The sequence below is a fragment of the Geotrypetes seraphini genome, chromosome 10 (assembly GCF_902459505.1).
Source record: "Geotrypetes seraphini chromosome 10, aGeoSer1.1, whole genome shotgun sequence".
Taxonomy (NCBI): domain Eukaryota; kingdom Metazoa; phylum Chordata; class Amphibia; order Gymnophiona; family Dermophiidae; genus Geotrypetes; species Geotrypetes seraphini.
In genome coordinates this window covers 57,214,129-57,227,345 of record NC_047093.1, presented here as the reverse complement: position 1 = coordinate 57,227,345, position 13,217 = coordinate 57,214,129, and the positions used below count along the sequence as shown (strand labels likewise).

Sequence of the window (13,217 nt, the reverse complement as noted above, 5' to 3'; positions counted from 1 at the left end):
ACCTCTCTAGTAAGACAATAGTAATGTAATCAAAATTGTTACTAGAAAGTACCATATGTTATGTATTTTCCAACAGTTTCTTAAGTGAAAGGGCCCTGGATCTCTGCCAGAGGATGGCGAACAGGTAGAGTTTAGTCAGGTACCAGATCTGGGTAGATGGTACGTTAGTAAGGCACCAGGCTTCGGTATATAGTGTTCTGGAGCTCTGATGAGAGGCCAGGTTTGACCAGATACAGCTCCAGATTACAGGGTGAGGTGATAGATCTAAGCAGGTAGAGATAAGAATGCTAGCAGCATTCTTGAAGTACTTGTTCCAGTTCTATCTCACCTTCTTAAGCATAATCTTTTTGGTCTCTTGTAACCGATTGCCTTCCAGCACAAGCATCTTTCCAAGGGCTCTATATGGCACTAGCTCCGGTTCCAGCTCTGGCTCTGACTTCTACACAGAACAGAGAAATAAGTGTGAAGAATTAGCTAATGTAGTTTCCCTAATTTGTTTTGTCTAAATATATATTATAACCTTGCCTTATAGTTTTCCTTTTTGTTTTTGTTCTGTCTGCATAATGATTTTTTTTAATTATACGGAACATATGAATATGTATTTACAATACCATTTTTTAGTAGTACAACCAAGGCAGTTTACATGTGATATATATATATAAATATACTTTCTTTATCCTTAGTGGACCCACAGCCTAAGGGCTCCTTTTACTAAGGTGCGCTAGTGTTTTTAGCACACACAGCATTGCCGCGTGCACTAACACTACACATGAGAAAAAGGAAGGAGGGGTATAGAGTAGAGAATGACACGGTGGCTGTTACCAGCGGGTAACCTGCCAAAACGGTGACCAAAAAAAAAGGTCACCGCGAGATCGGGGACAAGGCCATTCACCGCCCCGTGGAATGGTGAATGGTTAGCACACGCAGTGAACGCGCAGTGAACGAGCGTTCGATCCGGCAGCCCCCTATCTCCCACCGGCCAGCCATGCATCTCCCTCCTTCCCTCCCTCCTTTTCCCTTACCTTCTTTTGTTGAAACTGGCGATTTCTATAAGGCTATGCGCTGTATTACAGTCGGAGCCTTGAAGTTGCATTGCGTTGCCTGCTGGAAAAGTCTCCGACGCAACTTCCTTTTTCCAGTTGCATCGGAGGAGACTTTTCTAGCAGGCAACCTGACGCGACTTCAAGGCTCCGGCTGTAATACAGCGCATAGCCTTATAGAAATTGCCAGTTTCTACAAGAGAAGGTAAGGGACAGTGAGGGAGGGAGGGAAATGCATGGCTGGTCGGCAGGAGGGAGCTGCTGGACCGTGTGAAGGGTGCTGGGGGTGGAGGGATGGAGAGGAGAAGACGCTGAAGACGGGGACGGGGAGGTGAAAGGGACAGCAGGGACAGTGATGGGGCGGTGAAGGGGATGGCAGAGACTGGGATGGGGTGGTGAAGGGGACGGCGGGGACAGGGCGGTGAAGAGGATGGTGGTCCGGGGACAGGCAAGTGACGGGGACAGAATTTTTCTCCGTGTCATTTTCTAGTATAGAGAACATGAGAAATAGGAAGGAGGAGTACAGAGAACATTTCTGTTCTGTAAGACAAAACTGAACCAAGTTAATCAACCTATAACATAAATCTAGGTGAAACAAACAACCCACCTATCAAACTTCAACCAGTACTAACACTTAAGGAGCTCTGAGAGACTCACTTTTTTTAATGTTCTATATTTTACTTTTCATATCAGACTGGCAGGAGAAGATCTCCAGGTGTGGCCATACTGCTCTGTCTGAAGCAGTAAGCAGGTGAATTCTGACAGGGCATCAGGACTCCTAGTCACATCTACCAGAAAGAAGATTGTTGAGGTAAGAACCTAATATTTCATTCTGGTGCAATGTGTCTAGGAATTCCGACTTCATAGTAACATAGTAGATGACAGCAGATAAAGACCCGAATGGTCCATCCAGTCTGCCCAACCTGGTTCAATTTAAATTTTTTCTTCTTAGCTATTTCTGGGCAACAATCCAAAGTTCTACCCCAGGGGTAAGGAACTCCGGTCCGCGAGAGCCGTATTCCAGTCGGGTTTTCAGGATTTCCCTAATGAATATTCATGAGATCTATTTGCATGCACTGCTTTCAATGCATATTAATTGGGGAAATCCTGAAAACCCAACTGGAATACAGCTCTCAAGGACCGGAGTTCCCTACCCCTGCTCTACCCAGTACTGTGCTTGGGTTCCAACTGCTGAAATTTCCGGCAAAACCTACTCCAGCCCATCTACACCCTCCCAGCCATTGAAGCCCTCCCCAGCCCATCCTCCCCCAAATGATCATATACAGACACAGACCGTGCAAGTCTGCCCAGTACTGGCCTAGTTCAATATGTACTATTATTTTCTGATTCTAGATCCTCTGTGTTCATCTCATGCGCCTTTGAACTCCGTCACCATTTTCCTCTCCATCACCTCTCTCGGGAGTGCATTCCAGGCATCCACCACCCTCTCCGTAAAATAGAATTTCCTAACATTGCTCTTGAATCTACCACCCCTTAACCTCTAATTTTGTCCTCTGGTTTTACCATTTTCCTTTCTCTGGAAAAGATTTTGTTCTACGTTAATACCCTTCAAGTATTTGAACATCTGAATCATATCTCCCCTGTCCCTCCTTTCCTCTAGGGTATACATATTCAGGGCTTCCAGTCTCTCCTCATACGTCTTCTGGCGCAAGCCTCCTATCATTTTCATCGCCCTCCTCTGAACCGCTTCAAATCTTCTTATGTCCTTCACCAGATATGGTCTCCAAAACTGAACACAATACTCCAAGTGGGGCCTCACCAATGACCTGTACAGGGGCCTCAACACCTTCTTCCTTCTACTGGCTACGCCTCTCTTTATACAGCCCAGCATCCTTCTGGCAGCAGCCACTGCCTTGTCACACTGTTTTTCGCCTTTAGATCTTCGGACACTATCAATCCAAGGTCACTCTCCCCGTCCATGCATATCAGCTTCTCACCTCCAAGCATATACGGTTCCTTCCGATTATTAATCCCCAAATGCATTACTCTGCATTTCTTTGCACTGAATTTTAGTTGCCAGGCATTAGACCATTCCTCTAACTTTTGCAGATCCTTTTTCATATTTTCCACTCCCTCTTCGGTGTCTACTCTGTTACAAATCTTGGTATCATCCTCAAAAAGGCAAACTTTTCCTTCTAACCCTTCATCAATGTCACTCACAAACATATTGAACAGGATTGGCCCCAGCACTGAACCGTGAGGGACTCCACTACTTACCTTTCCTTCCTTTGAGCGACTTCTATTAACCACCACCCTAGATTTAAAACAAATCAGAGAAAATATTTCTTTATTCAATGTGTAGTAAACTCTGGAATTTGTTGCCGGAGAATGTGATGAAATCAGTTAGCATTGCAGGGTTTAAAAAAGGTTTGGATATTCTCCTAAAAGAGAAGTACATAAGCCATTATTGAGATAGCTTGGGGAATCCACTGCTTATTCCTAAGATAAGCAGTATAAAATCTGTTTTACTTCTTGGGATCTTGCCAGGTACCTGTGACCTGGGTTGGCAACTGTTGGAAACAGGATACTGGGCTTGATGGACCTTTGGTCTGTTCCAGTATGGCAAATCTTATGTTCTTATCCTCAACAATGCAAAAGAAAGGCAGGTGATATTTCAAGTCAGACAACAGCCAGAAGTCTCTTTCAACAGACTTTATTCTATTTGTCCCACACAAGACTGCTGTAAGAGACTTCTGGCTGTTGTCTGACTTGACATCTCACCTGCCTTTCTTTTGCATATTTGGACTGCATTCCAAGCCAGCTTTGTGTTCCCTTTCTTGCACCTTATCACCAACAATACATTTATCTCCCTGCTCCCCCCCCCCCCCACTATCATCCATTGGCAGTCATACTACATTCTACTAATATCCTTATACATTAAACTCTACCGCTATGGCAAACCTCTAATCCAAAAGCTTAACATCTTAGAATTAAAGTCACTGATTTAGCAGATTTCTTGCAGCTGTGAACCATTGTTTGCCATGCCAAATCTCTGGGTGGCTCCAAGGACTCCTCAGATTGTGGAGGTGGTAAAGGCACATTATTACAGCCCAACTCTTTCAACGCTGCCAAGGCTTCATCTACAACATAGTTGAAGGGATGGTATAGTATAAACCTCCCCCAGGTACCTTCTATACCAATATGATTTATCAAATGAATTCTCCAGGACCTCAGAGGTGCCATCAAAAGTTTCAAAACTTTCATAACTTTTGGCTTTATGCCACCTATCGTCATCGGTCCCTGGTATATTAGTTAAAGAAGTGCAATGCTTATTTTAATATGTTTTCAATAAGTTAAATAAATTAAATAAGTTATAAAGTGCAGTTTACTTAACTTGGGTGGTTAGCCAAGAGGGACAAAGTCGCCAACATGTTTCACCCTGTTTGGGTTTCCTCAGGGCACAATCCTTACAACGAGGAACTAGCTTTAATATTCAATAAAATCACATGACATCAAAAATTATTGACTACTGCCAGTTTCTTACCTCAGAACTATATGCTCTTCACGACGTGGCCACCCGAAATGTGATCTAAGATGGCCGCGGCGTGTACTGTAGCTCATTAAATATTCTACAACACAGCTGAGACTGACGTCATTGGGCCAATCCTCTTGTATCACACTGGCTGTCCAAGAAGCATACAATTAATCAAATTAGGTGGCGCATCATAGATGTTATTGACAACCAGGGAGCAGAAGGTAATTTGGAGGCGAAGTTAAACTTTTTAGAACAGAGGTGGATTTACCAACTAAATACAGTTGTACCCCACGGGCTCAATTTGGAACTTGAATGGCAGTCCCTCTGGTGAGGTCTCACTGTATCCCCCGCATCTTTTTTGAATTGTTTGAAACTCTTTTATGATTACAGGAGTGGGAATAATAATATTAAGCTCCTCCAGCTGGGTGCTACTCCGAGCAGCTGTGTTGTAGAATATTTAATGAGCTACAGTACACGCCGCGGCCATCTTAGATCACATTTCGGGTGGCCACGTCATGAAGAGCATATAGTTCTGAGGTAAGAAACTGGCAGTAGTCAATAATTTTTGGTGTCATGCGATTTTATTGAATACTAGCTGATGCCCCGGCGTTGCACGGGTATTTAATTATAGCAATAACACTGTAAATGGATTCAAATAAAGATACTTTATAGTGGTGAATGAAATTATTTTTTTACAGCTTAATAAAAAGTACAATATTCAAATTATAATGTGAAATATTTGACAAAATGAATACAATACAACTAACGCAAACCGTGATTATAAACAACATTTTTAGTTTCACCTCCTGGAGCAAGAACATATAAATTCTTGGGTGAACCCAGCCTTGAGCAAGCAACATAGAGTTGTGGGCCGCGAGACCCCCAGAACATATCATCCCAGATAGTGAGGGATCTGCATACCAAGTTTCGTTCAAATCGGTCAAGCCGTTTTTGCGTGATTGCGGCACATTTTATATATATAGATTAAAGCTAGTTCTTCGTTGTAGGGATTGTGCCCTGAGGAAACCCAAACAGGGTCAAACATGTTGGCGACTTTGTCCATCTTGGCTAACCACCCAAGTTAAGTAAACTGCACTTTATAACTTATTTAATTTATTTAACTTATTGAAAACATATTAAAATAAGCATTGCACATCTTTAACTAATATACCAGGGACCCGATGACGATAGGGGGCATAAAGCCAAAAGTTATGAAAGTTTATTGAACTTTTGGTGGCACCTCTGAGGTCCTGGAGAATTCATTTGATAAATCATATTGGTATAGAAGGTACCTGGGGGAGGTTTATACTATACCATCCCTTCAACTATGTTATAGAAATTATCCTTCTATAAAGAATCTATATATTCTAAGCCTTATACAGACTTCATCTACAGCAGGGGTGTCAAACTCAATCACATAAGGGGCCAAAATCTAAAACTTAGGGCCTCTTTTATTAAACTGCGCTAGCAGTTTTCTATCAAGGGGAGCTGTGCTGAAAGGCCTGCGTTGCTCCCAATGCTCATAGTTCCTATGAGCATCGGGAGCAGCATGGGCCATTCAGCGCAGCTCTCTGTGCTAAAAACTGCTAGCACAGTTTAATAGAAGAGGGGGTTAGGCTAAGTCGCGGGCCAAATTTTCAGATCCCTGAGGATTCCCCTTATCCCAACCAACCGAAATCATAAAATGCCTCAACTGCATATATGCAAAAAATTTGCCCCCCAGCCCAGGCTTCCTAGCCACTAACGCATCAAAAGTAGGTAAGAATCCTCCAATAAGTACATCCCGAAATGTAATGACGCCCTTGGATTCCCATCTCCGAAAAGCCCCCCTGTCCATTCCTGCGAGAAACCGCGGTTCCCCCTTAATAGGAGCAAGAGTAGAAACTCCTCTACCGCCCCGCTCCCTTTGACACAGAGATCCCCAAACCCGTACCAGATGACAAAAAAATGGATTCCTTTGTCCCTTCAATCGCTCAGAAACCGAAAAGGAGGTCCACAACCAAGTATTCAGAGTACAATGAGGAACATAGCTTTGTTCTATTTGAACCCCGGGCTTAAATACCGCTATCCTCCAATCCAGAATAAAGCGAAGTTGTGCCGCTTCATAATACCAGTACAAATTTGGCACCGCCCTACCCCCGTCCTCCCGAGCAGACCAAAGCACCTGTTGACTCAACCGGGGGTGTTTCCCCTGCCAAATAAAAAAGCGAAATTCCTTATGCAATACCTTCAAAAGTCCCTTAGGCACCTCAATGGGGAGTGTTTGAAATAAAAATAATAAACGGGGTAAGATATTCATTTTGATAACTGCAATACGTCCCCACCAGGACAACCACAGCCCCTTCCAAGTCTGCATATCCATCCGCACTAAGCGTACTATCCTAGAATAATTAAGGTCATAAAGACGCAATAAATCACTTGGAATCAGAATACCTAAATAATGAAGATGACCCCCTGCTCGCCGCTCCAGTTTTAATTCTTTCAATGTCTCAGTAATAAGCTCCAACAAGGCTGCCGACTTAAACAGCCAGTGTACTCCCTGGTCCAGTGCTACTACTGCCTCTGGACTTACGGTCTCTTCACAGGCCTCTGCATCTCTCACAAGGGAAGATTCACTCTGGGACAGCAAAGGCACAGATTCAGACTCCCATCCCCCAAGTCCTTATCGGACTGGGCTTCTGGATCCTATCCGGGGACCCTGACAATTTAAGTAGGCCTTCCACATTAGACATACAAAATCAGGGGTAAAGCCCTAACCAGAGGGCCCTCTTGGGCTCCGTGGTTTCCACACACATGTTCTTCACCTGATTGCTATCCAGAGGCTCTGGAGGGGATTTTTTTTCATGAACAAAGGAGCCATCTAAAATCCCCCAGCCCTGGAGGTACCAGGAGAGGCTAAGCCCAAGGCTCCCGCCCCTCCTTCGTGTATCCTGCAGCACAAGGGCACTCCTCAGCCAACCATCCAGTGCAATTCTGGCATGATATAGGGGTATCACAGGCTGAGGGGTCCATGCCAAGTGATTTTTTAAAAAATTTTTTTAACAAAATCGATGGGTTTTGAGGTAGATGGAGGCTTTTAAACAAAAATTGGGAAATCTAAGATAGACTTCACTGCAGCGTGGTCATGCTAATAGTGGCCCAGGAAAGCCAAATCAAAGGTCAAAAAAATTCCAGAAAGGGGTCTTTGGAGGTGAGGGAACCTATATTCAGCCCCAGAAATGCTTCAATCATGCAACTTCTGGCTCCCCTCCAATTTTCCAAGAAGATGGAATTTTGGAGAAGACACTGCTGCAATCTTTGGGCTGCCAGTCGGCCCAAAGTCAGACTGAGACCTCAACCCCCACAAACCCACGCAACAAGGTGGGAAGGACAATGCAGCCGGCACCCACTAAAGTCCGACTGGACTGCCATGGGGACCAAACAGCATGTACTCAAGCACCTGATAAATCAGGTTGCGAGCTAGCTTCCAGGGAAACGGATCCCCGAGCTCCACAAGTCCTATTGCAGGCTGCTAGATGGAGACTTCTTTCCCCAGAATCTGCATCCCCTCCCAGGCAGAGCTGCCCCAGGGTCACTGGGAACCTCCTGAGCCCCGCAAATCCTCCAGATTCAGATACAAACCCCAAAAATAAGAAAAAAATGATCAGAGATCAGAACAACAGTTTCTCAACTCACTTATAGAATTAAAAATGGGCACTACAAGCACTGGATTAAGAGGCAGATTTGAAGAATGTAAATTTCATCCTTCTGCAACACAACTGAAGATTTGGGGGATATTACCTATAGTTAGGACTCCTAGACATATTGCACCAGAATGGAGGATTAGGTAGCTTGCCCAGAATCCCAGGGAGCTACAGTGAGAATCAAACCCAGTTACCCTGGTACCCAACCCACTACATTAACCATTAAGCTATTTCTCCACTGGTTCCATTATTTTTCACCAAGTCAAAATTAGTCCATTTTTTGTCCTATAGTAACCAGGGGCTTGTAGTTCTCTTTCTCTCTTCAGGAAAACACCATGAAAATCAGATCTACAACAATTCCTTGTAATGCAGGCTCAAGCATTTGCATGACTGGGCAGCAGCTTCTTGAAGTTAAAGCAAAACAATAGGTCAAAACACAACAGCAAACAGTTTCAATATTTTAAAGTATGATGTTGAATTATGTGTAATCAATGATCGTTGTGGGATGAACATGATTGCTGGCCGGTGCAAGCTCTCTCGGACCATACCTTGTAACTCAGCATGATGCCAAGCTCGGTAACAGCCCACCTTCCCCTCTGCGATCCTCCAGTACCAGCGCTTGCCTTGTAACTATAGAAACGTCGGAGCACTTCACCCCGCCTCCCACCTCCGACGCAAGCGCGCCATAGACTCTGTGAGGACGGGGCTGCCTGCACATTGCTGCGCGAGCGCACTCATTCTCTGCCCGATCAAGCGGACCGCGGGTTGGGAGCGTGTAGGGGTGGAGCTTTTCGTGCTGTGCGGCCACCTACTTACAGTATTCACTTTCGGCCGCGGCTTACGTTGAGGCATGCGTAGTACTTCTCAGGCATTTAGCGGACTCGGGTCTGGGGAAGTGGGCGGGGCCTTTCACTTCTGTTTCCTTTTTAAATAAAGATAATAAAAAAGCGTTTCCCAAGAAATACATATCATTCTGCTGTAGTTTTCTTTTGGGTTACCGGTTTCCTGCAGTGATCTGTGTGATTTTTAGGTGGCCCTCAGTGTATTGCTCTCACCGGGTTCCTGTCTCTTTAAGGTTCGGCCTACGTGGCAGGAGCTGGAGGTGGAGCGAGCGCTGAGTCGGTAGCCACTGATTCTCGCAATCACACCCTCTGCCGAGCGCTTGCCAGCACCGGAAAATGGGCCACAGCGACCTAATGGCAACCGCCGAAGATTTCGCAGACCAGGTAAGAAGAGCCCAATTCTGCTTCCCACCCCAAGGATCTAAGACCGACTCTTTTCCTATCATATAGACGTCTCTCCCCCCCTCCACAACCCCCGGTCAGTGACTCTGCCGGCGGTTCCCCCCCCCCCCCCACATGATCTCCTTTTTCAGCTCTTTCAACTCATTATAACTGCATCCTACCTACCACCCTGCCTATAACCCGATCATTAGGCAAGACTAGGCAATCGCCTAGGAAGTCGGCCAGCAGCTTTTTTTTGAGGGGGCAGCAAAGAGCAGCTGTAGTCAGAGCAAAGCAAGAGACCCTGACAGCCACGTAAACTCAAAGAACCATTAGTGTGTGTACCATATCTAGCATGAGGAGCAGACGGTTTTCAAATAGCCCTTTTGGAAACTGTCCTTAGTATGATATGATGTCGGGGTGGGTGGATGGACGTTGAAAGTTCACTGACCGTGGCAGCCTTCCTCTGCCTTTAGTGCAACTTTTCTTGTATTTTCAATAATTCTCCCACCCTAATCCTGCTCTGTCTACTAGAGAGTGACACGGGAACAAAGATTCATCCCTGTCCCCGCACTGAAGTGCATTTTTCATTCCCATCTCCTCATCATTTCTGCAGTCTAAATTTTCTTTCCCGCATCTCCCCCCTCAAAGCAGAAAGATGACTTCATGCAATTTCATGGGTCTAAGGCAATGGCCTCAAACTCGAACCCTTTGCAGGACCACATTTTAGATTTGTAGGTACTTGGAGGGCCACAGAAAAAAATAGTTAATGTCTTATTAAAGAAATGACAATTTTGCATGAGGTAGAACTCTTTATAGTTTATAAATCTTTCCTTTTGGCCAAGTCTTAATAATAATATTGTCATTTATAGCTAAAGAGACATATGATCAAGAAACTGTTTTAGTTTACTTTTGTGATTATGATAAACATACTGAGGGCCTCAAAATAGTACCTGGCGGCTCGCATGTGGCCCCCGGGCCGCGAGTTAGAGACCACTGGTCTAAGGCATTGTAAATAAACATTCTAAGCCTATAGTGTGTGTGTGGGGGGGGGGGGGGAAGGGGGTTAACTTTTATTTTGATTGAAAGACCATCATTAAAAGTACAACATACTAGGTTCTGCATTGCACACAGAAAACCAACCATGAGCTCAATACCTGTGATATTTTAGTTCTAATTATTCCTGCACAGAACATAACAAGTACAGCCCTCAGAATACTTGGGAAGGCTTGTGGGCTGGCCATTTGTGCAGTCACTGCACACACCTGGCCCATCTCTGATGCTGCAGCGGTGGGGGAATGGAGCGTGGCAGGGTCAGCTTTGGGGATGGGGTAGGGAGAAATCTGCGGTGGTGATGGCTTCAGTGAGGGGAGTAAGCAGGAAGAGATCCTGGGAGGCAGAAATGGAGACAGAAAATATTTAATGAGAGAAGGGGGAGGAAACTATAAACATCATTCTTACATGTTTGGAACACAGAGTGGAGAGAGGAAAGGGGCACTAACTTGGGACATAGGGGGGAGGGAATAGAAAGGGAGAATTGTTGGGCATAAGGATGAGTGAGAGATGGTGCACTTTGGGAAAGGAAGAAAGAGGAAGATTGGAGAGAGAGGCATGAGGTAGAGATGCATAGAGAAGAGAAGGATGATAGGGATAAATGTTGGAAATGGTGGTGGAGAGAGAACAGAGGGACAGATTCAAAGGGATGTAAGGGGGAGGAATGTTGGGCATAGTGATGGAGGGAGAGATGAGGGGTGATAGAAGGAGAAATGGGCATGGGGCTGAAGGGCAGTGGTGAAAAATGCTGCACATGATCTGAGGGATGAGAGAGGAAGAAAAGTTGGACTCATGGAGGGACAGAGAGAGATGTTGGTTGGGGAGAGGAATGAGGTCTGGAGGAGAGGAAGCGTGCAGGAGGCAGACAGAAAGAAATATTGGATGCACAGTCAGAAGGAAGTACAACCAAAGACTCATGAAATCATCAGGCAACAAAGGTAGGAAAAATGATTTTCAATTTAGTGATCAAAATGTCAGTTTTGAGAATTTATATCAGCTGTCTATATTTGGTAATATATTTGTCTATTTTTCTATAGTTACTAAGGTGACATTGCATATTTTAAAGTCATCTGCCTTGACCTCTTTGAAAACCCCCCCAAATATAAATGATAACATTTTCTCTGCATACAGTGTGCTTTGTGGTATTTTTATTTTGTGATTACCATTATGTATTAATAAAATTGGATGGAAGAAATTGCATTATAGTTAGTACTATTATTATGGGAATGGAGTCAGGGGCGGGTCTGGGGAGGAGCTTGAGCGGGGGTACTCGGTTGGTATTTGTTAGGCTTAGGGGGTACTTGGCTTGAAAAGGTTAAGAAACACTGGTGTAAACAATCCCATACTGGTTCTCCCAGGCTTTCTTTGAGTAGGTTGAGAATACAAAAGAATCACCTCTGTCCCTATGCTCAGAATTTTCTTACATTAAACTTAAATATCTTTTTTTTTTTTTTTCACTTTATATTTTTTTAATGAAAACATTTTGCAAAACATCTCCATCAAAATGAAAGCAACAAAATCAGAAGAGAGATGAAACAAACTCAACAGAGAACAACAGAACCCTTTACCTCCAGCAAAGCTAGTACATAGTAATCCTTCCCCTCCCAACAAAAATAAAACCCTACTCACAATCATGTACATTTGTATTCAGTATGACATAAGAAAATATATAATTAGAAAAAAAAGAAACAAAGAGAAAGTAAAAGGCTCCCAACTCAAAGGGAACCATAAAAGGAGATTTGAAATGTAAATAAGGAGTGTATTAAAACAACAGCAAGAGAAAGGGGAAAAAAACAACAAACCCCACCAGAAAGATATGAAATGATTGAAGTCTACAAAATCCTGAATGGTGTAGAACGGGGTACAAATGGATTGATTTTTCACTCCATCAAAAAATTACAAAGACTAGGGAACACTCGAAGTTACAGGGAAATACTTTTAAAACCAATAGGAGGAAATATTTTTTCACTCTGAGAATAGTTAAGTTCTGGAACGCGTTGCCAGAGGTTGTGGTAAGAGCTGATAGCGTAGCTGGTTTCAAGAAAGGTTTGGACAATTTCCTGGAGAAAAAATCCATAGTCTCTATTGAGAGAGACAGAGGGGAAGCTATTGCTTGCCCTGGATCGGTAGCATGGAATGTTGCTACTCTTTGGTTTTTGCCAGATACTAGTGACCTGGAATGGCTACTGTGAGAACGGGCTACTGGATTTGATGGACCATTGGTCTGACCTAGTAAGGCTATTCTTATGTTCTTATGAAAAAAAAAATATCAAAACCCAATGGATCTCCCTTAATAAGTCACCCCAGCACCCCCGGAAGAGCTATATAATGTAACTGGCATCCAAAAATGGGCATGAGCTTTCCTTTTGCCCTTCAAATCATGAGTAATCTTGTCAAATGTTCGGAGCTCCCCAGTGGTTTAATATCAGTGAGTGAGGGTAGGACCCAAAAGATCTCTCCAGTGCCTGGCTATTGCCTTCTTAGCTGCCAGTAGCAACATGTCAGGTAACCTCAGCTCCGGCTTATCCTTCACAGTCCATCCCATATTTAAGCCCAATATACAATGGCCCTTAGTGTACGCTTGCAAGTCCCTAGTCTAGGATTGTAATTGAGCAAGCACTTTCTTCCAAAAGAGACTAGCTATTGGCAGTCCCATCACAGATGCTCTAAAGTCCCTTGCATCCCGCAATTCCTCCAACATGACCCCTGTGCCATGGCTAAA

General features: G+C 44.1%; 2 protein-coding genes across 6 annotated transcripts in view; one reads left to right on the top strand and one right to left on the bottom strand.

The window, feature by feature from the left end:
• STKLD1 (serine/threonine kinase like domain containing 1) overlaps nt 1-8,838 on the bottom strand; it is a 105,642-nt gene extending 96,804 nt beyond the window's left edge. For 3 of the 4 annotated variants that reach the window (XM_033960700.1, XM_033960701.1, XM_033960702.1), the window contains exons 1-2: nt 8,768-8,838; nt 329-439 (exon numbers count right to left, since the gene is read on the bottom strand). In XM_033960700.1, coding sequence (XP_033816591.1) covers nt 329-439; nt 8,768-8,782 — 126 coding nt within the window. In that variant the 5' untranslated portion in view covers nt 8,783-8,838. The remainder of the gene's footprint in view (nt 1-328; nt 440-8,767) is intronic. The other variant, XM_033960703.1, reaches the window with a different exon arrangement.
• Nucleotides 8,839-8,933: 95 nt separating this feature from the next.
• The window catches only part of SURF4 (surfeit 4), a 31,326-nt gene continuing 27,042 nt past the window's right edge, over nt 8,934-13,217 (top strand). The window contains exons 1-2 of one of the 2 annotated variants that reach the window (XM_033960705.1): nt 8,934-9,067; nt 9,295-9,445. In XM_033960705.1, coding sequence (XP_033816596.1) covers nt 9,398-9,445 — 48 coding nt within the window. In that variant the 5' untranslated portion in view covers nt 8,934-9,067; nt 9,295-9,397. Of the gene's footprint in view, nt 9,068-9,118; nt 9,446-13,217 lie in introns of those variants that run through there. The other variant, XM_033960704.1, reaches the window with a different exon arrangement.